Source organism: Salmo trutta, chromosome 23, assembly GCF_901001165.1.
Source record: "Salmo trutta chromosome 23, fSalTru1.1, whole genome shotgun sequence".
Classification (NCBI taxonomy): Eukaryota; Metazoa; Chordata; class Actinopteri; order Salmoniformes; family Salmonidae; genus Salmo; species Salmo trutta.
The window spans coordinates 15,795,535-15,822,968 of record NC_042979.1 but is presented as its reverse complement, the minus strand read 5'-3'; the positions used below and the strand labels follow the sequence as shown (position 1 = coordinate 15,822,968).

The 27,434-nt window shown below is 44.2% G+C and overlaps 1 protein-coding gene across 1 annotated transcript in view; it reads left to right on the top strand.

The window, feature by feature from the left end:
* The window catches only part of LOC115159482 (leucine-rich repeat transmembrane neuronal protein 4-like), a 133,089-nt gene that overhangs the window by 18,270 nt on the left and 87,385 nt on the right, over nt 1–27,434 (top strand). Inside the window, exon 2 of the mRNA XM_029709239.1 lies at nt 9,566–11,124. Within this exon, the coding sequence (XP_029565099.1) occupies nt 9,566–11,124 (1,559 nt within the window). The remainder of the gene's footprint in view (nt 1–9,565; nt 11,125–27,434) is intronic.

The window sequence follows — 27,434 nt, the reverse complement described above, 5'->3', positions numbered from 1 at the left end:
TCCGGCAGTTCGGGGTAGTCTGGCCACTCCGGCAGTTCAGCGCAGTCTGGCCACTCCGGCAGTTCAGGGCAGTCTGGCCACTCCGGCAGTTCAGGGCAGTCTGGCCACTCCGGCAGTTCAGGGCAGTCTGGCCACTCCGGCAGTTCAGGGCAGTCTGGCCACTCCGGCAGTTCAGGGCAGTCTGGCCACTCCGGCAGTTCAGCGCAGTCTGGCCACTCCGGCAGTTCAGCGCAGTCTGGCCACTCCGGCAGTTCAGCGCAGTCTGGCCACTCTGGCAGTTCAGCGCAGTCTGGCCACTCCGGCAGTTCAGCGCAGTCTGGCCACTCCGGCAGTTCAGCGCAGTCTGGCCACTCCGGCAGTTCAGCGCAGTCTGACCTCTCTGGCGACTGTTGACTGGCGGGCAGCTCTGACGACTGTTGACTGGCGGGCAGCTCTGACGACTGTTGACTGGCGGGCAGCTCTGACAACTGTTGACTGGCGGGCAGCTCTGACGACTGTTGACTGGCGGGCAGCTCTGGTGATGGTTGACTGGCGGGCAGCTCTGACGACTGTTGACTGGCGGGCAGCTCTGACGACTGTTGACTGGCGGGCAGCTCTGACGACTGTTGACTGGCGGGCAGCTCCGACGACTGTTGACTGGCGGGCAGCTCTGACGACTGCTGACTGGCAGGGCTGGGGACACGCACCTTGGGCTTGGTGCGGGGAGCAGGGACGGGCCGGACAGGACTGTGGACACGCACCTTGGGCTTGGTGCGGGGAGCAGGGACGGACCGGACAGGACTGGGGACATGCACTGTGGACTTGGTGCGGGGAGCAGGGACGGGCCAGACAGGACTGTGAACACGCACTGGTGAACTGAAGCGTGGAGCCGGTTTTGCCACTCGTCCTGGCTGGATGCCCTTCCTAGCACGGCATGTGCTGGGCATGTCCACCGGACGCACCGGGCTGTGCGGACGCACTGGCGACACAGCGCGCAACTCCGCATCCCATGGCTCCTCCTCCAGATCTTCCTTCAGCAGGTCCTCAATAAACCACCTCATCTGTATCACCTCCTCTGCCGTCATCCCCCACGAGAGCAGTGGTCTGGGCTCCTCCTCTGCCCTTCCGGACCACCCCATTAGCCCCCCCAAAACATTTTCTTGGGGGTGTCTTCCGGGCTTCCTCGACCGACGCCAGCGACCCCGTCTGCTGGCCGGCGTCTCCTCCATCGCCCGGACCTCCCTCTTCCGCTGCTTGGTCCCTTGGTGGTGGGTAATTCTGTAACGGCCGTCGTCTGAAGAAGTGGACCAAGGTGCAGCGGAGTTAGTGTTCATTATTAGAATTTAATGTAAACAACGTGAACACTATACAAAACAAGAAAAGAGTAAACCGACAGCAAACAGTCCTGTCTGGTACAAAAACACTGACAGAAACAATTACCCACAAACCCAAAGGAAAAAACATGCTCCTTATGTGTGACTCCCAATCAGCAGCAACGAGCTTCAGCTGTGCCACACATACGGCCCAAAACAAAGAAATACAAAAACATAGAAAAAGGAACATAGAACGCCCACCCAATGTAACACCCTGGCCTAACCAAAATAAAGAACAAAAACCCCTCTCTATGGCCAGGGCGTTACACCAGGCTTGGTCCTGTTTGTGGGTGAGTCCCAGAAAGAGGGCCAATTATCTACAAATTCTATTTTTTGGGAGGGGCAGAAAACAGTTTTCAACCAGCGATTGAGTTGTGTGATTCTGCTGTAGAGTTCATCACTCCCCCTAACTGGGAGGGGGCCAGAGACAATTACTCGATGCCGACACACCTTTCTAGCTGATTTACACGCTGAAGCTATGTTGCGCTGACTGTTTCATCCTAACATCGTTGGTGCCGACGTGGATAACAATATCTCCATACTCTCTACACTCGCCAGTTTTAGCTATAGCCAGCACCATCTTCAGATTAGCCTTAACGTCGGTAGCCCTGCCCCCTGGTAAACAGTGTATGATCGCTGGATGATTCTTTTAAGTCTAATACTGCGGGTAATGGAGTCGCCAATGACTAGGGTTTTCAATTTGTCAGAGCTAATGGTGGGAGGCTTCGGAGTCTCAGACCCAGTAATGGGAGGAGTAGAGACCAGAGAAGGCTCGGCCTCTGACTCCGACTCGCTGCTTAATGGGGAGAACCGGTTGAAAGTTTCTGTCAGCTGAATGAGTGACACCGGTTGAGCATTCCTACAGCATTTCCCTCCAGAAGCCATGAGAAAGTTGTCCGGCTGCGGGGACCGTGCGAGGGGATTTATACTAACGTTACTATCTGTACTTACTGGTGGCACAGACGCTGTTTCATCCTTTCCTACACTGAAATTACCCTCGCCTAACGATTGCATCTGAAGCTGGGCTTGCAGCACAGCTATCCTCGCCGTAAGGCGATCATTCTCCTGTAAATTATGAGTACAGCGACTGCAATTAGAAGGCTGTTGGAGGTCCTGACGAACTATGTCCAGATAAAACGTCCGGAGTGAAAAAGTTGAATGAAAAAATGTTGAATGAGGGAAAAACCAAAAATATAAACGTAATTAAAATGTAAAAACTGTAAAGTTGTCAGGTAGCAAAGTAAGGTTGGCAACAAAAACGCACAGCAGCACGTAAACAAGTCTGCAAGTTGTGACTGGAAATGACGGGGGCACAGCACACAGACTGACATACCCAAGACGACTCAAACCTTTAATCGCCGCTAAAAATGATTCTACAAAGTATTGACTCAGGGGTGTAAATACTTATGTAAATTAGATATTTCTGTCTTTCATTTTCAATAAATTTGCAAAAATGTCTAAAAACCTGTTTCACTGTCATTATGGGGTATTGTGTGTAGATGGGTGAGAGAAAACATTTAATCCATTGTGAATTCAGGCTGTAACACGACCAAATGTGGAATAAGTCAAAGGGTATGAATACTTTCTGAATGCACTGTAATGACCGACCACTAGCCTTGAGCAAAGCCAGTGGTTCTATGTACAGTGTCTTCAATAAGGATTCATACCCCTTGACTTCACCTTTGGCAGCGATTACAGCTGTGAGTCTTTCTGGGTAAGTCTCTAAGAGCTTTGCACACCTGGATTGTAGAATGTTTGCATTATTCTTTAAAAAATTCTTCAAGCTCTGTCAAGTTGGTTGTTGATCATGGCTAGACAGCCTTTTTCAAGTCTTGCCATAGATTCCCAAGCCGATTTAAGTCAAAACTGTAACTAGGCCACTCAATAACATTCATTGTTGTTGTGGTAAGCAACTCCAGTGTGTATTTGGCCTTGTGTTTAAATTTATTGTCCTGCTGAAAGGTGAATTCGTCTCCCAGTGTTTGCTGAAAGCAGACGGAACCAGGTTTTCCTCTAGGATTTTGCCTGTGCCTTGCTCTATTATGTTTATTTTTATCCAAACAAACTCTGTAGTCCTTGCCGATGACAAGCATACCTATAACATTATGGAGCCACCACCATGCTTGAAAATATGAAGAATGTTACTCAGTTATGTGTTGTATTGGATTTGACCCATCTTAACACTTTTTATTCAGGACAAAATTTAATTGCTTTGCCAATTTTCTTTTGCAGTATTACTTTAGTTCCTTGTTGCAAACAGAATGCATGTTTTTAAATATTTGTATTCTGTACAGTCTTCCTTCTTTTCACTCTGTCAATTAAATTAGTATTGTGGAGTAACTACAATGTTGTTGATCCATCCAGTTTTCTCCTTTCACAGCCATTAAACTCATAACTGTTTTATAGTCACCATAGGCCTCATGGTGAAATCCCTGAGCAGTTTCATTCCTCTCCGGCAACTGAGTTGGGAAGGACGCCTATATCTTTGTAATGACTGGGTGTATTGATACACCATCAAAAGTGTAATTAATAACTTCACCATGCTCAAAGGGATATTCAATGTCTGCTTCTTTTTTTACCCATCTACCAATAGTTCTTAAATTCAAGCCGTAACACAACAACATTTTGAAAAAGTTGAGGGTTGTGAAAACTTTCTGAAGGCTCTCTATGCTGATGACTCAACATTATACACGTCAGCTACCACAGCAGGTGAAATCACTGCAACATTTAAAAAAGAGCTGAAGTCAGTTTTAGAGTCAGTGGCTAGTAATAAGCTAGGCAGAAATATATCAAAAACTTAAAGCTTTGTATTTGAGACAAATCATTCATTAAACCATAAACCTCATCTAAGTCTTGTAATGAATAATGTGGCAATTGAGCAAGTCAAGGAGACTAAACTGCCGGGTGTAATCCTAGATTGTAAACTGCCATGGTCAAAACATATTGATGCAACTGTAGCTAAGATGGGGAGAGGTCTGTTCGTAATAAAGCGCTGCTCTGATTTCTTGACATCACAATCAACTAAACAAGTCCGATAGGCCCTAGTTTTATTGCACCTGGACTACTGCCCAGTTATATGGTCAAGTGGCACAAAGAAGGACATAGGCAATTTACAGTTAGCCCAGAAAGAGCAGCCCTCCTGGCCTTTAATTGTACATGGAGAGCTAATATCAATAACATGCATGTCAATCTCTACTGGCTCAAAGTAGAGGAGAGATTGACTGCTTCCCTGCTTGCCTTTGTGAGAGGTATTGACATGTTGAAACCACGAACTGTCTGTTCAAACAGCTACTACACTGCTCAGACACCCATACATACCCCACAAGACAGTCCAGAACAAACTGGGAAGTGCACAGTACTACATAGAGCCATGTCTACATGGAACTCTCTTCCACATCAAGTAACTCAAGCGAGAAATAAAATCTGATAAAAAACCCTGATAAAACAGCACCTCACGGCACAACTCGGACTGTAAAGAGACACACTCATACGCACACACACTCTAACACGCGCACTCTACACACACATTCTATTGTACATTTTATATTATACATTTGTGATAATTAAGTAATAATGTCTTATATGATGTATTATTTTGTTTGTGATGTAGGCTGTTGTTTTGTTTTGTTGTGATGTAATTGTTTTATTCCAGTTTGGAATCCAAGATGAGAAGCTGCTGCCTTGGCTAATGGGTATCCTAATAAATACAAAATACTAAAATAGTGGTAGTAGTAGTAGCTGTTGTAGTTGTAGTTGTAGTAGTAGTAGTAGTAGGAGCAGTAGTAGTAGTAGTAGTAGTAGTAGTAGTAGTAGTAGTAGTAGTAGTAGTAGTAGTAGCTGTAGTAGTAGCTGTAGTAGTAGTAGGATGTGGCATGCCACATCACAAGTACGTTTTAATTTCACATGCACGTTTTAATTTCACAAGATCGTCACTTGAAAGCAGCCAAAGTTACCCGTATTCTTACTTCAACATTCTTCTCAGACTTTTACTTATCTTTCTTTAACACTATTTACACCTTCAAAAGATTGGTACCTGAAAGTTGGTGAAAGTTGTTCATAACAATTAATTTTTTTGTAAGTATCAGTAGTAGTAGTAGTAGTAGTAGTAGCAGTAGTAGTAGCAGTAGTAGCAGTAGTAGCAGTAGTAGTAGCAGTAGTAGCAGTAGTAGTAGTAGTAGTAGTATCTGTTGTAGTAGTAGTAGTAGCTGTTGTAGTTGTTGTAGTAGTAGGAGGAGGAGCAGTAGTAGTAGTAGTAGCCGTTGTAGTTGTAGCTGTTGTAGTAGTAGTATTAGTAGCTGTTGTAGTTGTAGTAGTAGCTGTTGTAGTTGTTGTAGTAGTAGCTGTTGAAGTAGTTGTAGTAGTAGCCGTTGTAGTTGTAGTAGTAGTAGCTGTTGTAGTAGTAGTAATAGTAGTAGTAGTAGTAGCAGTAGTAGTAGTAGTAGTAGCAGTAGTAGCAGTAGTAGTAGTAGTAGTAGTAGTAGCTGTTGTAGTAGTAGTAGTAGTAGGAGCAGTAGCAGTAGTAGTAGTAGTAGCTGTTGTAGTTGTTGTAGTAGTAGGAGGAGGAGCAGTAGTAGTAGTAGTAGCCGTTGTAGTTGTTGTAGTAGTAGGAGGAGGAGCAGTAGTAGTAGTAGTAGCCGTTGTAGTTGTAGCTGTTGTAGTAGTAGTATTAGTAGCTGTTGTAGTTGTAGTAGTAGCTGTTGTAGTAGTAGTATTAGTAGCTGTTGTAGTTGTAGTAGTAGCTGTTGTAGTTGTTGTAGTAGTAGCTGTTGAAGTAGTTGTAGTAGTCGCCGTTGTAGTTGTAGTAGTAGTAGCTGTTGTAGTAGTAGTAATAGTAGTAGTAGTAGTAGCAGTAGTAGTAGTAGTAGTAGTAGTAGTAGCTGTTGTATTAGTAGTAATAGGAGCAGTAGCAGTAGTAGTAGTAGTAGTAGTAGTAGTAGTAGTAGTAGCTGTTGTAGTAGTTGTAGTAGTAGGAGGAGGAGCAGTAGTAGTAGTAGTAGCTGTTGTAGTTGTAGCTGTTGTAGTAGTAGTATTAGTAGCTGTTGTAGTTGTAGTAGTAGCTGTTGTAGTAGTAGTAGTAGTAGTAGTAGTAGTAGGAGCAGTAGCAGTAGTAGTAGTAGTAGTAGTAGTTGTAGTAGTAGCTGTTGTAGTAATTGTAGTAGTAGCCGTTGTAGTAGTAGCTGTTGTTGTAGTAGTAGTAGTAGGAGCAGTAGCAGTAGTAGTAGTAGTAGCAGCAGCTGAGTGATTCTTTTTACAGAAATGGATTTATACAGTTTGTCCTAGCACAGTATGATAATGGTAGTCACAATAAAAAGCTAAGGTGTACCAAGGGTATGCGGAGGTGTGAATGACTGACTTGTATGGGTTGGAACAGGCAAAAACAGCCTATGCAATTCAAGGGGAAAGTAGTATAAACAACTGAAGTGATAATGGGAGAGTGCTAGGAATTAATAGGTGTTAGTTAACCAATATAATATTGTAACCAAATGGTAATGACAAGGGAAGCATGGTAGAGAGGTGGTAATAGAGACACAGCTTATGAGTGACACCTCTGAGGGCAACTTCTGTTCCTCTCTGAATTAGATAAGAAGCTGAGGGGAAGAAGATGACTTAGTGAAGCATTAGTGCATGGGCCGCTCATTAAACCACACATAGTGTTAATCAGGGCATGAAGGTGCCTGGTGAAGAGGGTACAAGCTAAATTATGTATCTCACAATCTATTTTAATAAAGCTGCACATGGAAACATTTGAGAGTTGAATGCTTCTCACTCGATTATCTTAGGAGGGTGTGTAAATGCACACTGAATCTGACAAACACACTTTGTTTTAGCTGCCTGCACATAATGTATCACACAGAAACCACGGAAAAATATGCAATTAAATGTATTTTACAATTAATAAACATTGTTGTGTTTCCATAATGTTGGCTTGCCTAATTAAATTTGTCAAAATTAAGAGTGTGGGGCCACACTTTAAATTTAAACCTTTTCTCCATCTCAAGATGCAATTAAAACCCGTCAGTTTACTTCGATAGGAGTCGCTACAATGCATTCTGTCAGATCACCTGGCATTATGCTGACCTCACCAGACATTGATTATGGCATCAGCCAATTATAAATGTTGACGTAGATGGATGTGAACAAACACTTTCCATAACATCGTCCTTAACAAAGTCAAGCACTCTCGTTATCATCCTACAGATGGCAGCATTGCAGTAGCAGTGTTATATAGTTATATTAAATAAGTTTTTTGCGAGTCCGGACTCAAACCCACATTGGCGTGCATCCACACTAGAGGAAAGTTTATCGTTCTACAGTACACCTGTCAATCAACTGATCGCCACATCCTACTGCATGCTGTAGGGCTATTAATAAGGTGGTAGCACAATACCATTCAGTGCTTTCAGGGTGTGTTCATTGTCATAGTGACAACTGCAAATAATAATTCAATATACATACAATTAAAAATAATGGTTTTAAATGTAGCAATTCAACAGAACATGCCGTTTAGCCTGCTGTTAATAAAAATGTAGTTATTTGTTACATTTGACTGTGTGTAAAACCTAGCAGTACTACCTATTTCTCTGAGAGTGAGGTAGATATATAGCATTTTGCAAAGAAAACATGATTATTTGTTTCTCTGAAATTAAACCATCAAGTGATCGATTTTTAACAAATAAATGTCTGTCATCAAACAACCCCATGCCATGAAAATATCATTTATTTAATTAAATAATAAAAGCTCATTTACCAACATTTCTGAAAATTGAAATATAGCATAAGGTAATGGAACTCTTCTATGATGCTTCTCGGCCTCCATTGGTCAAATAATTCATTCTGATAAACTGTCGCCCCGAGATGATAAAATTTGAATCCAAATTTTAGAACATACATTTTGTTGCCCTCAAGCCCAAGTACCATCAAATGCATTTTATTCCTTGGTCTTATTCTATCTCATAATTAGTTCAGTTTTGCGACACATTTGAAACTTTAGCATGCAGACAACATCACTGTCACATTTTCTTTCATAGAACAAAATCTGGGATGATTGGACTGTCACCATGACATACACATGTGATAACCAATGAAACACAACTATGGACTATGTTAAACCACACATTCATCCTATCTTTTGATTAGAGGATGTTTACAAGCTATCACATTAGGGAGGTTTAGCCCAGAGAAAAGAGCACACATAAGAAATGGATGCACTCCTCAGGAGAAAATCAATGCACCCTTAATAACAGATCGTTAGTGACTCTGTAAGGGGAGTGCTTTTAATGTAAACAGCTCACTCTCACCTAAGGACGAAGACCGATATCACACCAGGCTACATGTACAGATATTGGATCTTCATTTTATCACCCTGTTACAGGAGAACTTTCTGGAAATGTTAAACTTGTAGTGTATTTGAGGTTTAAAAAAGGCTTCTGAAGTTTGTAATTTCCACTTAGAAATTTCAGACTTGATTTTCCCATAAGAAAAATATATCAACTCCTGCAAAAATGTCTATGAATTATAATCCACATAACAATTCTCATTTTCTGTTGCTGCAGGATTAATTTCCTGCTGTAGAAAGCTGGCTCAAAATAAGATCCTACATCTTCATACTGACCGATTGTCATGATCACCATCACTGATTCAACAGTCTGTATCTGCAGTATTTCTTCTACATGTTTTATAACCCGAAGTAGCAGTAGCAGGATATCCAAAGAGACGGCACAGCATGATGAGATTCCCTTTTTTGTAGGTGCGTTTGCTTATTTTATGATGTGCGTTCCAAGGGTTAGTATACATGTATGTATTCTGTTTGGACACAGAGTTGTTTAATTCTATAGGGTTTCTAGAGAGCTGACACCTTTGTTTAAACTTTTTGGAAGTGAACACCATGATTTACTCAGACCCCTTAACTGCTCTGTTATGGGTCAATGTGAAGTGGCTAGATTCTAAATAGATACGCCTCTGGATTTGTATACACAATCGCCAGCTCCTGAATGTTCATTTGCTGTGTTCCAGCTTGCTTTTATGACTTCTCTAGTTTTGCCTCAAGCACTTTGGCGGCTTGTGGGAAGACTCAATTCTGGTCGATTGCAGTTAAAACCAAATTAAAACCACAATTTTCTACACCATTTCCAACCAGATGGGTTGTTGTCAGACACTTTCAGTAAAAATATTTTTTCCCCTCTCTCTCCCTCTCTCTCTGTCCCTCTCTGCAGCCTCTGCCATGCGGCGCCGCTGGCTTATGGTGCCTCTGCTCATGCAGGTGTGGCTGGCAGCATCTCCGTCCCTCAGCGAGCGTCCATGCCCCAAGAGCTGTCGCTGCGATGGGAAAATTGTCTACTGTGAGTCCAGCGGTTTTCGCGATGTGCCCAAGAACCTCTCAGGGGGCTGCCAAGGCCTGTCCTTACGCTACAACAGTCTGGTCAGTCTCAGAGCTGGACAGTTTGTGGGCCTCAACCAGCTCATATGGCTCTATTTAGACCACAACTACATTGCCTCTGTAGACGTACTGGCATTCCAAGGTGTCCGAAGGCTCAAGGAGCTGATCCTGAGCTCAAACAAGATCACAATTCTCCACAACACCACTTTCCACCCTGTACCCAACCTCCGAAACCTGGACCTGTCTTACAACAAACTGGCATCTCTGCAGCCGGGCCAGTTCCAGGGCCTCCGCAAGCTCCTCAGCCTGCACATGCGCTCCAACTCCTTGAAAAGCATTCCTGTGCGTTTGTTCCAGGACTGCAGAAACCTGGAGTTCCTGGACCTGGGCTACAACCGCCTGCGCAGCATCACACGCAACGCCTTCTCAGGCCTGCTGAAGCTGACCGAGCTGCACCTGGAGCACAACCAGTTCTCCAAGATAAACTTTTCCCACTTCCCACGCCTCTACAACCTGCGGGCGCTATACCTGCAGTGGAACCGCATCCGCTCCATGAGCCAGGGCCTGACCTGGACCTGGACCTCCCTGCAGAAGCTGGACTTGTCTGGAAATGATCTGCAAGAGGTGGATGCTACGGTCTACCAATGCCTGCCCAACCTTCAAACACTCAATCTGGATTCCAACAAGTTGACCAACGTGTCCCAGGAGACAGTGTCTGCCTGGATCTCTCTGACCACCATCAGCCTGGCGGGGAACGTGTGGGACTGTGGCCCTGTGGTCTGCCCCCTGGTGGTCTGGCTGAGGAACTTCAAGGGGAACAAGGAGAACAACATGATCTGCGCTGCCCCCAAGGAAGCCCAGGGAGAGAAGGTCATGGATGCCGTTGACACCCACAGTGTGTGTCAGGATAACGCAATTACACCCCTCACGGCCAGCGCCCCACCGACCCCATCTAATGACCCAGACCAGACAGAGCGCCACCCTGTCTACCCCACACCACCCACACAAGGTGGGAAGAGGGGGGAGGGATTCAGAGGAGGCCCTACGTCTCCAGCTGTTACCTCGGTCGTGGCGCCACCACCTGAACAGTTTGAGCCTGTGTCCTTTCACAAAATAGTGGCGGGGAGTGTTGCCCTGTTCTTGTCTGTGGTGATGATCCTGTTGGTGATCTACGTTTCATGGAAGCGCTATCCCAGCAGCGTCAAGCAGCTGCAGGAGCACTCGGCCGCAGCTCGCAAGCGCCGGAAAAAAGCCAGAGAGACGGAGCGCACGCTGAGTTCCCCACTGCAGGAGTACTATGTGGACTACAAGCCCACCAATTCGGAGGCCATGGACGTGCTTGTCAATGGGACTGGCTCCTGCACCTACACCATCTCAGGCTCCAGGGAATGTGAGGTATGACCCACACCATCCGCCACCCCTCCTAATCAAATCTCTTCCACAGCGAGGCAATCTGAGGTAAATGTTTACACTGCTTTTGATAGATATTACATCAGTGGCTTTATTTCCATATCTCCCCTCTTGGATTGGCTGTAGCTTTGTTTTGGTAAGGAATGGTGTGTTCTTTTTGGGATGTTGGTGTCGCTATCCTTGCCTTGAGTAGTTTTCATTGTGGTCAAAGAAGAGTTTTGGTATTCACTTACACCCTTGTCTCTGTTAAGAGGAAAAACATTGTTTGATGTAAAATTGGGTTGAAATGCAATAAGTACAACCGATTAGATTTCCTATCCTGAATAATTTCACTAGCTTGTTTGCGATAAGTTACAGTTTTTTCCCATGTATTCTGAGAGGTGGATTCAATTGCTTATTTAGGTGTAGTTTTTACCCTACAAAATGCCAAAGGCATTTTTTGTTTGTGTTTATCATATCTCAGTTCTGTTTTCAATTAGCCACTTTGTTTGTGGAGAGATTCATCCCTAGACACTTGGAATGATAATGGACACTGTTGTGACAGCAAGAAGATTCCCTCTCCACTGATGACTTCATCCTACACCTATTATAGCACAGACTCACAATGGATGCCGGTAAACACTTCATACACAGCTTCCTCCTACTAGCTTACCATCTATGCCTCTCTTTCGTCGTCTTACACTCATACCTACAGGTGTACAACAGACACACACACACATAGACAAACAAACACATACACACAGCACACATAAATCACAATACATGTACAATACATTCTACAAATATTAATTGTCTGAAACTTCCATAAGGAGTGCCACTGCTTGGGAATGTTTGAATTCACTGGGCAAATTAATAATTAGAAGGAAAAAAAAGGTAAAACACATTTTATGGAGAGTGTGGCACTGTGGGACAAAGTCCAGTGCTTCTCTCTCTTTTGGAATCACCTTGTTTTTGACAACATAGTAGAATCTCAACAGATAGAAACTAAGCATACATTTCACATCATTTAAACGTTTCCATTTGCTCCTACTGTTTGTTTCGTCCTCTAAGTTGCATCACCCAAAAAAAAGGTTTGTTTATTTTTAGAACTGCATTTTATAAAGTGTTGTTTTCATCAGATAACTCGTAAATGGTCTTCAGTCAGATCTGGTTAAACTGGTCTTGGATCAGTGTTTCAAGGCTTATTCTCTGTGTTCACTGTGACCGTTTAGCTCTGATGCTGTTAAAGTGTAATTTTGTATTCTGACGTTTGCCTTTGAAGACAGTGTGTTTGTTTGTCTGTCTGGCTGTGGATTTTATGACTTTGGTGATTGGGCCCACTCATATGCTTTTTTATATGCTGTGTTATGCAATATGTTACTCTTACAAGATAGGGAATTGCTCAAATGGGTCTTCAACAAGTTCAAAGGAAAAGGATACACTAATATTCCACGGCAATTTCAGGTAATTTTTCCTTTCTTCTTTTGGACAACTCTCGTATTTATTCAGGCCTGAAAATGTGACAAGCAAAACCGTGTTTGCTAAGAGGATACAAAAAAACATAAATTTGACATTACAGTGTTCCTGTATGTTTATTTCTCATAAAAACCAAGATCATTAAGTCAGATTGTTAATTGCTTGAACAGCATCACACCACAAACACTTGCCGGTGGCAAAAAATCGGTCTGCAATTCAGCAGGCAAGCTGAACTTAGATGGTAGTGTCTTTAGTTGACAATTAGGCATGCGGGGGACTTCAAACACTCACCGTTAGTGAGAGAATATCTCTCTCATCCTCCTAATCCTGTCTCTTACACACTGCGGTTCTGTGCCGTCGCTTTTCACAATGCCTTTTGATCCGTGCTTAATGAGGGTGTTAGATCACCAATATAGCAATTGGATTACCTGGAAAAGAAGCAAAGACTGCTCTCTTCCTTAAAATTTTCCACAAGGCGACCCAAGTGCATCTTTATTGGTACTCTCCACTTATATATTCCCTACCTAATTTGCTTTCTCTCCTTGTCCCTCTTCCTCATGTTATTATCTCTACAACTTCCATTCTTGTTCTCTTCTCGCCGTCTGGCTTGGTGGTCATCATTTTCTCCCTTTATTTCCATTTAAAATCCACTTTTCAAACCCTTAAACTTATTTTATTGAAGCCTCTAGACTTATTTTACAACATGATGAGCCACTGGGCTTTTGCATTCATTGCATGTGTTTTAATTGTTTATGCAGTTATGTAGCTGTTTGCTTCCACTAGTAGTGCAAGCCTTTTTCTCCTCCGGACAAAAATAACCTTGTCAGGTTATTGTGGCTGACAGTGCCATTAGAGTCATCCCGGGCTCGAGGCACGGCAGCCTGAAGAGTTGTGAGACAGGCATAACAGACAGGCTAGCTGGCAGGTAGGCAGACAGGCAGTAGGCTGGCAGCAAGACAGGCAGAGAGACAGGTAGAACAGTAGACAGGCAGAGAGACAGGTAGAACAGTAGACTGGCAGCAAGACAGGCAGAGAGACAGGTAGAACAGTAGACTGGCAGAGAGACAGGTAGAACAGTAGACTGGCAGAGAGACAGGTGGAACAGTAGACTGGCAGCGAGACAGGCAGAGAGACAGGTGAAACTAGGTAAGCTGGAAGGGCAGGATACATTGAAGGTAGGAAACTTGACACACAGACAGGAAAGGCAGTTAGGCAGGCCGAAAAATCAGCAGCCATCAATACTAGACAGATAGATTGGCAGGGCTGGGTCCACACATACACAAAGATAGCTCTCCACAGACAGCTGTCCTTCCTGTGATCACCGCCAGCTCAAAGCTTTTTTTTTGCCAGATCAGAGGTCTTTAAAGCAAGTCCAGCAGATTGGCATGGTTTCCTCTGTGGCTGGATCAAACTGCAAGGCAAAAGAGGAAACAACAGACAGAATTAAAGGACAGATCCTATCAAACCAATGTCAAATCCTTTTGCCCAATTCAGACCGGGTCAGTAAGTATGTCTGTAACTTATTGAGGCCAGCTGTGCTGAATTTATCATGATCTGACACACTTTGGCTGCTTTTACACAATTGTATGGAAGCGCTACACAGGCGTTTACACAGACAGCCCAATTTTTCCACTAATTGGTCTTTGAAATGGGCTGCCTGTGTTAGCGCAGGCTAACGTTACTATTCATAGATTCACTTTTGATGAATATATATAGTAGATAAATCCATGGTTTCATGCTTATGCTTATGGTGAAAGACACAGTGGCTGCGTTTACACAGGCAGCCAAATTCAGATATTTTTTCCACTAATTGGTCTTTTGACCAATCACATCAGATCTTTTCACATTAGATATTTTTCAGAGCTGATCTGATTGGTCAAAAGACCAATTTGTGAAAAAAAGACATCAGAATTAGGCTGCCTGTGTAAATACAGCCAGTTTCACAGTTCAAAAACCTTCCTCCTGTGCGTAGGTGTGTGTCTCTGCTTGAGTGCATGTGCAGGATATGCACACGTGGGCACATACAAGAAACCTTTCGCTCTCCTGCAAGGCTATTCTTAGAGGTCTCATATCTTTGTTTTTCCACCCTTTTCCTATGCTTCTTCAAGCACACATTATTTTTAGTGAATTACCTATCTATCATTCGCCCCAGTCAGGCTCCTGCTCTATGGCAAGTACTGCTGCTGCTACTGCTGCTGCATAGACTCTAATGCCGTTTGGCTGCCTTCCACTGCAGGAAAATGCATGCCACTCACAACTGATGAGCTCTATTCTCCCTGCAAGGGTATAGTATTCTACCCTCATATGTCCAGTGTGTAGCTTTTTCACATCATAGGAACGGGATAGATTCAGACACACGTTTGAAGTCTCTTACCATCTCAAAAAACTGTGTTTTCATCAATGTCATGCATCCCCAGGCATTGACTAGCATGGATGTGTGCAAGAGAGAGAGAGAGAGATGGGGTGGGAGAGGGAGGAAGAGAGGGAGCGGAAGAGAAGGGAGAGAGAGCAACAGAAGGGTGGCGAGAGAGGTAAAGGGAGAGAGGGGGAGAAAGAGAGGGGGGAGAGAGAGAGAGAGAGAGAGACACTCGCTCACACACACACATTCTCTAGAGATATATGGCCTATGAAGCGACCCTGAGGGTACTCCTTGCATACATGGAATATATTCGAAGGCTGTCTTTCACTATGAAATATAATGGTGCCTCTTATCGATTGGATTAGCAAGGTAATAAAAGGTATTTTTTTTACAAAATCGACAATGGATTCGTTTGGGATTGATTGTGCCATGAAGCCAGCAAGTACACTTAGGGACCAGAGCCCCTCCGTCCAACTCATTGATCGCCTCTTGAAATGTGAGGAAGATCATAGATAATGCTGATAATTAAAGATGGGATACATAATGCAGAATTCTACTCAGGCCTTTTTTACTTGTATTTAATCATGTACTGTATATCATTAGGGGCCGGAAATTACAGTGATGGTACATCAACAACTGTTTAGAAGCAGCTATTTGTAACCAACTCATGTGTGGGTGTATGTGGATATTTTCACAATAAGCCTCCATACCCACCAACCTCTATAGGGGGGAAACTATCCCACAATGCCCCTCTCACAGTGTCATTTGGTACGTTCTGATTGTTTTTGCACCAATGGCCTATCAATCTTGCTTCGTTTACAGTGATTGAGATATAATACCAGCAGCTGTTTAGCCTTTGATGGCAGCGTCTGTAGAGGGTATTGAGTTTGTAGAGTCTGACTCTGAAAGGATGAGACTTCTGCTTTCTCTTTTCAGACCATTCATCAGGCCATTCACTTTACTATATGTCTTATTAAGATGAGTGGACATGTTCCTTTTTGCTCTGGGACGTTCCTATCTAAAGTGGGACGCTTTCCAAAATTCTGCGTAATCAGTGCAAAGGGAGCTGCGCTTTTAATCACTCCACACTCTCTCTCTCTCTCTCTCTCTCTCTCTCTCTCTCTCTCTCTCTCTGTCTCTGTCTCTCTTGCAGTCTCATGCATCTAATGCATTTCTGATTTGCTACTGTAGCTTCTCAACACTGACACAATTCAGCTGGATGGGCTCCCACTTGATAGGGTAGTGAGGGCTCTATGGTCATAATACCTTGAGTTATGTCTTTGCACACTCAAGAGGGTAACAAAAAGGTATATTTTCTTATGGAAGCCGTGACTAGTGTGGGTGTCTTTGTGGTTTTCACCCACGGACGTGGCCTAGTGGCACGTCTGTGGCATTTCCATGTCGGAACAGAGAGATAAACCATCCACCTTCACATTAAAGGATTAGCCTGATAATACCGTTTTTTTCTTCTTCTATTGTTTAAAAATCAAGGCTCACTATTTCCATTTGCACATAATAATGGACATGCCAAGGGCAGTAATCAACAGTCAGTGGACTATCCAGATTTAGGTTAACAAATTGATGTTTTGTACCTTTGACCGCTATAGATGATGAAAGTGGATTAATCCATGCGGTAGACAGTAGAGCTTATAACTGTTGGCTTGAACCTGGTTGTCAGTTGAAGCGTGAATTAGATCACCAATTTCACAAAAATACCAGCAGACACTTATGAAATGTTCAGGCTGTTATATCTGCATGTACGCAAAAAACAGTATGAACAGTTTCAAAGTGAATATGTTTACCTGTTCATTAATTCTACTTAAAAGAGGCGATAAAGGAAAAGTGGCGTTAGGTGGAAATACATGAGCTGAAAGATGGAACAATTTAAACGAAAGTTGGAAAGGTGACAGGAAAGGGGAGAGGAGCAGAGAGATGCAGAGGTAGAAAGAGAGACAGAGAGAGATAGATGGATGGATAGTCGGCGGGAGAGAGAGGAAAGGGACAGGCTGTACATAGTTCTCACTGACCTGAGAGGCGCAGCCTGTTTGATTTAGTGCCAATCACAGTTTTTAATGACAGCGCGGTGCATCATAATTTATTGGGATTATCATAAACTTGTGCTGGGATCTGGTGCAAGGGCACTTGTGCCTCCCCCTCAAAATGAATTACTCGCTACCAGCCCGGCCGTCAATCAGGCCAGAAATAGCAGACTCCAGCATTTTTCCACTTTGTTTTTCCTAAACCTTTCCCAGCATCTTGGCAAAGCCAGGAACCTGATAAATATTCATTCCATCATACTCCACCATGGAGAGGATGGAGTGGACCAAGAATGTTAGGTGGGGAAGGTCTGAGAGGGCTTGGCTGTTCTCTGTGTCTTTGTGGCCAGTAAAATTAACCTATGGAACACTCAGCATCTCAAAAGCCTTCTCCCTCTGTTTTGATCATGCAGGGTGATCCAAGAGCCATTGAAAGTCTCATCTTGAATGCAGTGGGAGGCTTTATTCAGTATTTCCAAGTAGGCCATTTTCCTCTCCCTGGCACTTAGCTGCAAGTAGACTAGCGGTTAAGAGCATTGGGCCAGTAACTGAAAGGTCACTGATTCGAATCCCTGAGCCAGAAAGGTGGAAAAATGTGCTGTTCTGCCCTTGAGCAAGGCAGTTAATCCCCAACAACAACTGCTCCCCAGGCGCCGATGACATCGATTAAGGCAGCCCCCCCCCCCCCGCACCTCTCTGATTCAGGGGGGTTGTGTTAAACACGGAAGACACATTTCGGTGTGCAGCTGACTAGGTATCCCCTTATCCCACTTGCATAAAGTGGGTTTTGATGAATTGATAATAAATGAATGTACTAAGGGTTGGCAGTAGAGGGGGAACAGAGGGGGCAGGATTGTTGAAGAAGCTTTGTGACCCAAGAATAACTTTTCGAGAGACCTGAAGTGTCCTTGGAACACTTGAAGTTGGATAAATGTTTTTGACCTAATCAAGAAGGATTTTAATTGGTTGCTTTATGGTTTCCATGTGGTTGATACCATTCCATTCACTCCATTCCAGCAATTACTTTGAGCTGTCCTCCCCTCAGCAGCCTCCTGTGATACTCCTTCAGTGCTTAGTGTGTGAGGTCATGACTTCATCTATTTCCTGCCCCTATGATGGGTTCTGGCAGTGCATCTGGTGAGGAGAGAGTATTGCACTAGACGTTTTTTCCCTCGATTCTCCTCTGAGTCTCCCGTAGGCTGAGACAGCCATGCATTTAGTGTTAGCTTGTTTTTCTCCTCAGATTATTGGCCTACGATTTATGTGTTTACCTGTTGTAAAGCTCCCATGGCCCCTGGTGCAGGCCAAGGCATGGCGACAAACATGCACATTCCAATAGGTCCTGCCTCTCTCTAAATAGTAGAAAGCAGATTATTCAGTTGATGTTCCTATCAGTCCTAGACTATGGCAAAATCCTCTATATGAACACAGCTGTGTTTGGGCCAAGGGGACCTGGTGGGGGGGGCTGGCGCTGAGCACAGTGGGAGTATGAGAGGCAGGCAGACTCTAAGCCTAATTAATCTAGCCTCCCTTAATTAGCCTATGTCCCCTCTATTATGTTCTTTCTCTCCCATTTCCTCTCTCTCTCTCTCTCTCTCTCTCTCTCTCTCTCTCTCTCTCTCTCTCTGCCTCTCTGTCTGTCTGTTTTGCCATCCTCTGCCTGTGAGGATGGTGACAATATGCTGCGAGGTGATAAACAAGCTCTTTTCGCTGTGGAGGGCAGCTTAAGCGGAGGGCGTAGGTGTCTGAGCTGTCGCCTGTGTTGCCACGAGAGAAGGAGACAAAAGCCCAGCTGTAGAGCTACGGGTGTTTTGGCTTTGCATTGTTTTGGGGGAGATCTTCGGCGTGTCTCGTGAGGCAGCTGGTCATTGTGTGGTGTGATGGCACCGAGGCCCGAACACTGCACCTCCCGGCATGTTCGTGTCGATTACTAATGCATCACTTCGGTGGTCCACCACCCATGCCATTGGTGAACACAGAGAGAGAGTGGCCTCCAGCTAGACTGGAGCGGCAGGTTCTGTCTGTGCCGAGCATAATGATGGCTTTAGTCTGTTATTCCACAGCAGCCCTCCCTGACCAATCAGCCTGAGTGTACGTTGACTGCTAATCATGACTAACTGTTGACATTGTCTAGCGACATTCTGCATTTTTTATGAACTTCATGATTAATTCTGATCATGAGCTGGTTTTCTCCTTGTTAAATGTCTTCAGTGGAGTTTGATGCCCTATTAAAGATAGGGTAGGTGTAAATGATACAAGTGTTGATATAAGACTTGGCTATTTAAAGCTAAAATAAAAACACTATATACAGGTGTAGTGCCCACTTTATGCCCATTTTAACTTGAAAGATATCAATATTAACTAATTTATCAGCATAGCACTTGATAGTATTCATGGTAACACAGCATTATGATATTAACTTGCATGTCAATTTATTATTACACGTGCTAAATCAATAACCAGTTCTTCATGGTTCTCATTGAAAGATCAGGCATTAGAAAAAGGTTCCGAATGTAAAACTTGGCTATTTCTTGGTGTTTAATTGCCTACATGCATCTAAAAGACAGCTCCCAGCCCACCTCCGCCCCATTTCATATATAAAAAAGCCTAAATGAAAAATAGTGCTGAATAGATGATGATAATTAAATGAAGCAGAGGCGATCTACCTCACTGGCAATGGACCCTGATATGATAAATATCTTCAGGGAAGATGTATCCTCTTTTTAATGAAGATGGTCTATTTGCGTATCAAGGTCATCATCCACTCCCGCTGCATTCCAACAGGACTCTCTCTTTCTCTTTTCTCATCGCCCTCTCTTTTCTCATCTGTGACCTGTCATCACCCTGGGGAAGGCCACGTTGGGTTGGCTTATGGGTGATGGAGGAGTGGAGGTAAGGGTCAAGGGAGGGTTAGAAGTGAAGCTCTCTCTTTGAGTCCTGAAATGTGAACATCTCTTTACTTTCTGACTGCCCTGGGCTAATGAGATCCAGGCATCCTATGGGTTTGATCTCTCACATGTCAAGTCAGAATCTAATCTAAGTACAGGTACCACTGAAATGCTTATTAGCTAGTAATTCAACAGGTATACTGTAGTAGTTATGTTCTATGTTCGTACTGAGGATATTTTTGTTGTGAATACGTTTCAGGTACAACCTTGGACCACCCTTAATATTGGATTGAACAGCGTCATGTTATCCCCACTACTATTCAGGCTTTGTGAAGTGTTGCCTTGTCAAGCAGAGATGTCCTGTGGCGAAGCATGGTCCTTCAAATATCCTCCTCCAGGCTCACCTGGAGCGATGACAGGTCAGGGTGGAACGTATTGAAACACTGCACCTGTACGCTAGAGAACAACATGTCATGCCAGAAATAGAGCTATTGCTTTCAGAGGTGTTCCGGTGTTAGTTAGTTGAGTTGGTTCGCTCTGGGTGGTCTGTAAAAGCCTTGTGAGTTTGCATCTCCCACTCCTACGCCAGCCTGTAATCCAGGCCTGTTCCCAGGCTGTGTGGGGCTGAGCTCTGCCCCTATGGAGGCTCTATGTGAGGCTCTTTGGCTCTGCGGTCAAGCTGGTGTCAACGGTGGTGACTCACAGTGAAGCGGCTGTAGACTTAATGACCGTAACCCTCAGGCACCACCATAAGTCTCTAGTTGGAGAACTGTCTCGTTCCTTTTCTCTTTCCTTCTCTATATCTTCTGTACTTCACTCTCTCTCTCTCTCTCTCGCTCTCTCTCTCTCTCCTCTGTTCTCTCACCTGTTCTCTCACCTGTTTACTTTTTGATGACTTGCATTGTACTTTGTATCACTGTATTGTGCAATTTCCTCTCGCTCCTCTTGCTCCCTTCTCTGAAACTCATGAACTCAATGTGTTAGTTCCTGTTCTTGCATGTTCCTTGTATTGTGTTGTTAGGTTGGATTAAGCTCTCAACCTCCCTTCTTCTGCTCTGGTGAACAAATGCATTTCTTCCATGTGGTTCTGTCTGCTCTCCCTCTCCCCAATCCTCTCCACTCCTTCTCAGTCCGTGCTCGGCATGATTTGCATGGCATACCTTCTGTTCTGTGTGGGATTCGATTAATACCCCCATCGAGGGGCTCCTGAGTAGTAAAGACTTCACTTGTCATGAGTGCCAGCGGGCCCTCCCCAATGAAATGATCAGCTTAAGGCCCATTTTGCCTGTGCCCTCCGCATCCTCAGGAGCCAAAATACTCCCACCCGTATCTCTCTGGGCAAATCACACACCCCTGTGTGTCCAGATAGCGCTGGGCTCTAACCCTGTGAGCCAATCAATCACCAGTGTGAGACTATAATGAATTCACCAGTGTTGTTTAGAGCCAATCCTGTATAGCACCTAGGTCCTCAATATACAGTATAGCATATAGGCAGGGTTGTGTTTAATTCCACAAATTCAATTCTAATTGAATTGAATTGAATTCCCTCTCCTTGTAAATGAAAGAAATCTAATTCAATTCAAATTCTAAGTCAGTCTTTGAATTCTGAGATACAAGTTCAAATATATATATTTTTAAATCCTACAGTCAATGTTTGATACTAAGTGGATTAATTCCATTAACTGGGACATGTACAAATATTCAATTGCAATTCAATTCAATTCCAAAGACTAAATGTTTCTAAAATTCCAATTCAATTCCCTTTCAGACAGTCCAAGCAGTATAATTCCAAATCAATTACAATTCCATAATTTAATTCAATGTAAATTCTCCTCTTCATGAGTATATTCAAGAATTGAATTGGAATTGACCCCAACCCTGGCTATAGGGTCTCTCTCTGTCTCTCTCTCTCTCTCTCCCTCTCACACACAAGTCTCAACACTTTTTCCACACATTGCTTTGATATAATTCTAATTACAAACAGTTACAGTGCACTCTCCCATTTCTGAAGAGTTTGTTTTATGTCAGTCTTCCATTATCTTTCTCTACACACTAAATTATTTAGGAAGGAATCGTGTGCGTGCTTGTGTGCTCATCTCGATCAAAGAATGTTGGAAAGTTAATATCCCTCTCGCATGTTGCAAGACATTCTGGGACGGGAGCTCCCCATGAGCGAACCGACTGCGCTATAAACACCTTCTCCAAGTTTTGTGTCTGATTTTGTTTTAGAGGTCAGAGGAGACACTGAACTTGGATGTTTGACTAGTCTAGATAGGGGAGGAGATACACATAATGAAAACCCCCAAAAGAGAATGAAGAGTGGAGAGATGGTGCTGGCTACTTAACGGCAGACTGAAAAAGCAAGCCAAGAGACAGTTCTTGTTTCACCTGTCAATGGTGCCGGAGTGCCTGTTACAAAGAGGGCAATTTCACCACGACCTGGGTGTTGCCATGACAACATGGAGTCCTTTCCCTTGTCACGTTTTGCTGTTCCTATAGGGTCTTGAGGTCCTTGCTGGCCCTCGCTGAGCCAACTCGACTGAAAAGTGGAATATGGCCTCCTCGTTCACCCCATGCTTTGAGGATGTTTTTTTTTCATCCTTCTTGTCCCCTTCAGCACTTTCTTTTTTTGGTTTGCGTTTTATCTTTGTCTAATGAAGCCGCGCCTCTTGATTGCCATCCGATTTTATCCAACATCACATAATGCCGGAGGGAGTCAATTTATAATCAGGCGAGCTCCGCCCATCTAATGTAATGTTTTTCATCCTTACCAAAGTCAAAACAATCAAGTCATCACCTCTGAATGCCCAGGCTTTGCTAGCTGCCCACTGTGCCAGGAGACGGATGGCAGATAAAAAATAACAAAGAGTTCACAGATTTAGATCCCAAGGCGGCTGTACCCTTAGGCAAGGTGCTTATCCTGGATCTCCTTAGTGATACTCTTTATCCACAGGCATTATTGGATACTGTGTGAACATTGAAACGACCTATGTGTATTGTACAGAGAATGTGTAGGTTATTGTCTAGTGGAAGACATTATATATGTAGTGTAGTAAACACCTAAATGTTGCCATATCGCTATAGGTCACTTGACAATCAACACATTGACAATATCCCCTAAAGCAGATTGGTATTTAGAAAAGTTGCATATTATACTGAATAAAAGTGTCAAGCACGTCTAAGCAGTAACATGATGAGCCACTCTCTCCCATGACTGTAGAGAGTGTCTAATGCTGACTGATCTGTAGGCAGGACATTGGCGTGACGTTTGATGTGACTGTCTCTTCATTATGAAAGGAGCAGGTGGGTGGCATTCTGGGCTGACTGACTGACTGTCCAATGTTCTCCAGACAACGGAGACATCCTCAGAGTCGTCACAACATATGAGTTTGTAGTTTCAAAGTACCCTGAGTAAACATGATTTAGTGTGTTGAGTTTATCTCTGTAGCAATGGACCCTAGTGTCTTAGATGCACTACCATGGGAGTTTGTCATCATCATGAATTGAACCCCTCAATGGGCCTATTAAATGGCAACAGGTCCATGTACGTTTCATGTGTCATGTTACAATTGTGGAGACAGATGGTTTTGCCTCTGAGTATAGGTGAACCACATAGAAAACATGGGATCCGACACAGGACTTCAGAATTGGGGTTGGGGTGAAACATTACTCTAAATGAGGGAGCATTAGCGCAGTGAGTCCCTCGGTTCAGCGTGATGGAAGCGTATTAGAAGTGTGCATTGATTTTCCCATCATGTGAGGAGTTTCAGCACAGCCAAAGTCCTCCCCAGTCTCCCCCTATTAGCTTTTGGCCCGGGGTGCTCTGTCCATCCCCATCTGCTCATCTGCCTATCAGTGGTCTTCACTTCACTAAAAGAAGGGGAGCGACGGAAGAGATAGAAAGAGGGAGTGAGGGATAAGTCTCTGTTTGGCTCCATGGCTGACAGACTTGGCAGAGCGGGGCCAGGGCCAGTGGTGGGGGGGGGGGGGGGGGGGGTTGGAAGTGGATGCCCTCCCTCTGAGAGAGGGTGGTGTTCGGATGATAGAGCAGGGCACCAAGCCCACTCTTTTTCCCTGTGACCGTTTATCAATGAAAACACACTACTTTGTTTCCATACCCACTCTGCCAAGTTGGGATGCAGATTTGAGCCTCTCTCTCTATGAGTTTGTATTTCTGTCTGTCTCTCCTTTGGGCTGTGATGTCACCACAGTGCCCTGGAGGTGAGAGATCCCAGTCCAGATAAGGGTCTACACTGAGGGGATCCATCCTAGTCCTCCAGAATCCCAGAAGGCCTTGTCGTCTCGACCAGCCAGAGCCAGATGGACTGTGTGTATGATCGCTGTGTTTTCTTCCCAGTCTCTTCTCCCCCTATTCCACCTCTATATGAGATATGATGTACTTGGCCTATGTTTTTGGCTAGAGGAGATAGGCCCCTCTCAATCACAGCTTATCCTTTCTACTCTAACCCTGTATGAATATAGCCCTTCTACATAACTCGAATAGCCCAGAAAAGCCAGGATTGTCAACTGGGAAAAACAGAGTGAGAATTCCATAGTTCGTAGATGTCACATTTCATTTGACATCCAGTTTTCTCCTTCTGAGGTTTGCCTCCACTCATTTTTCCATTCTTTCCTTTGTAATTTAATTTGTATGGGATAGCTGTTATATGCCATCCCGAACGAGTGGCGTCATCCATCCGTAGTAGTGGGCCCATGCTCCTGAGGAGGCTGAGTCCATGCATGGATGAATGAGAGTCTATGCTGTCATGGCTGCTTTGTTGTCCTCCCTCCCTGCCTTTCTCATTGGTATTCCTCTGTCAGGCTCTGTCCTGATGGGTGGTGTAATTACTGTACTAACCCACGGGCAGGCCAGGAAGCTTGGCAGGGGCTTGAGGGCCCGATGGCCAATGCCCACTAGTTGGGAGGCAGGGAAATACACTAACCTAACTCCCTTGCTACTCATAGTACAGAGAGCACATCAGATAACTGACACCTCCATGTAAAGACAAGGCATGCATGTGCACGGACACATGCATCAACGCAGACACAGCAGGGTATGTACACACACACTGACACAATTGACCTATCTGCTCCAGACAGACAGACAGACAGACAGACAGACAGACAGACAGACAGACAGACAGACAGACAGACAGACAGACAGACAGACAGACAGACAGACAGACAGACAGACAGACAGACAGACAGACAGACAGACAGACAGACAGACAGACAGAGAGAGAGAGAGAGAGAGAGAGCGTGTATGTGGTCACTGCACGACAGGGGAGGTAGAGACAGAGATGCACTTTCTCCTTTACTGTGATAAATATTCCTCACAAAGAGATTCCTTATTTAGAGAATTGACTACATTTATTCCAAATTTGAACTTATTAAACCCAGAGGAAAAACTAAAAATACTCATGGGCGAAGGAGCAATGGCTCCTCTTGCAGCCAAATATGTATTTGCCTGCCATAGCCTGAGGGACACTGAATAATAACATCTGCATAGTAAGCAGTAACTTACTTATTGTTACTATTATTGTTATTACTATTATTATTGTTGTTTATCATTCCAAATAGTAGTGGTATGGGTGGTAATGGTAATGATAGCAGTTTAGTGATGGTAGTGGTAGTAGTAGTGGTATGGGTAGTAATGGTAATGATAACAGTATAGTGATGGTGGTGGTAGTAGTGGTAATGATGATAGTAGTTGTAGTACTGATGTAATGGTGAAGATGACCGTTATTTAGTTATAAGTTAGCTATAGATTCATTTTCCATATTTCAATTTTTATATTTATTACATTCTACTATTTTACTATTATTTTACTACTATTTTATTGTTATTCTTTTTATATTTAATTTTGTATTATTATTCACTGCCATTTTATATTATTATCTGTTATTGTTTATAATTGAATTACAATTTATATTGTATACATTGTTGCTTTGGCAATATTGACACAATGTTTTTCATGCCAATAAAGCAGCTTGAATTTGAATTTGAATTTGAGAGAGAGAGAGAGAGAGAGAGAGAGAGAGAGAGAGAGAGAGAGAGAGAGAGACAGACAGAGACAGAGACAGACAGAAGAGACAGACAGAAGAGACAGACAGAAGAGACCGACAGAAGAGACCGACAGAAGAGACAGACAGGAGAGAGAGAGAGATATAGGAGAGGGAGATATATAGGAGAGACAGAGTGACAGAGAGAGAGAGCGATAGGAGTGACAGAGAGAAAGAGATCTCCATTAGAGGGATGTGTGCTGTGTGTGTTTGCATGGGTGTGTGAGTATATCTAGATCCCCCAGCTTGCAGGTTAAGACGCTGACCGCAGGAAGTCTTATGTGGCGTGGTGGGGCACTGGAGTGTGCTGTGTGTGTGGTGTTGTGCTGTATGTGTGGTTTGCCTGGCAGGTAGCTAGCTTGTTGTGTTAAGAGAAAGTGTGAACAAATATCAATGACATCAGTAGCAGTAACAATAACAACAGCCTTCTGCTTGTACATAAAACCCCAGCAGTGGTCCCAGTAGAGATGAGGAGACTGCGTTCAAGAGCATGTGAGTGAGTCATTGGAGGAAAATAATAACTGCTGACGCCCATTAGCAAGGTGTGAGGTGAGCTTTGGTAAGCTGTGAGGGCCCTGGGCTCCCAGCATTGTGGAGGTGTACACTGCCCAGTTTTGACAGGTTCAAACCTGATGTTCGTCTAATGAGCCCCCTGGTAAATGTTGTTGCTGTATCCTCACCTCCATGTCTGTCGGAGGTAGGAGGAAAATGGCTGCTGTAGATAACCCCCCAGCATATACACATGACAATAACCTGCATAGGTGGTCTCACAAATCCAGATTTCAGATATCCTCAATCAGCTTCCTCTTCTCAGGTACTCAGGTCCTTCCCCAGTTAACAGGCGTGGTATAGCAATACTCTGTGATGTGAAGAGCTGCAACCTCACTTTGGAATGCCGTTTACACTGTATTTTACCATAAAGACATGTAAGGTAACACTTGTAGGAAAATGCTGCAGTTTCTGGCAGTTTATTTATTTCAAACACATACTGTCTCGTCTGCACTGTAATTGCAGACGAGACAGTCTTGAGTCTACCTGTGGTTTCAGACAAACAACAATCTATCAGTTATACCCCCGGCCTCTCTTCCAATTCATTTCTCCTATCTACGCCATCTCTCTCTCTATCTCTCTCTCTCTCTCTCTCTCTCTCTTTCCTTCTCTACTGCTCGTCATCGTCTGTAATCCATTTGTATATCAAGCAGCCTTTTCCCTCTCCCTGTCATTCCCCTCTCCACCCTCCTCTCCCTCCACCTCCACCCTCCTCTCCCTCCTCCTCCACCCTACCTGCCGTTATGCTTGGAGAGGTTCACTGCGCCACTCCGGCACGACGGGGCCTCCTTCGGCAGAGCTCTAATTCCTTCAGCACTAGCTCTGTCTCTGTTTGACTGGAGGAAAAGCCACTAAGCCCCTCTCCTGGGGAAAGGGGAGACCAGAGTCTGGGGATTTGAGCCCCCCCACCCCCTCCTCTCTGTTTCTCTTCCTTTCTCTCCCACTC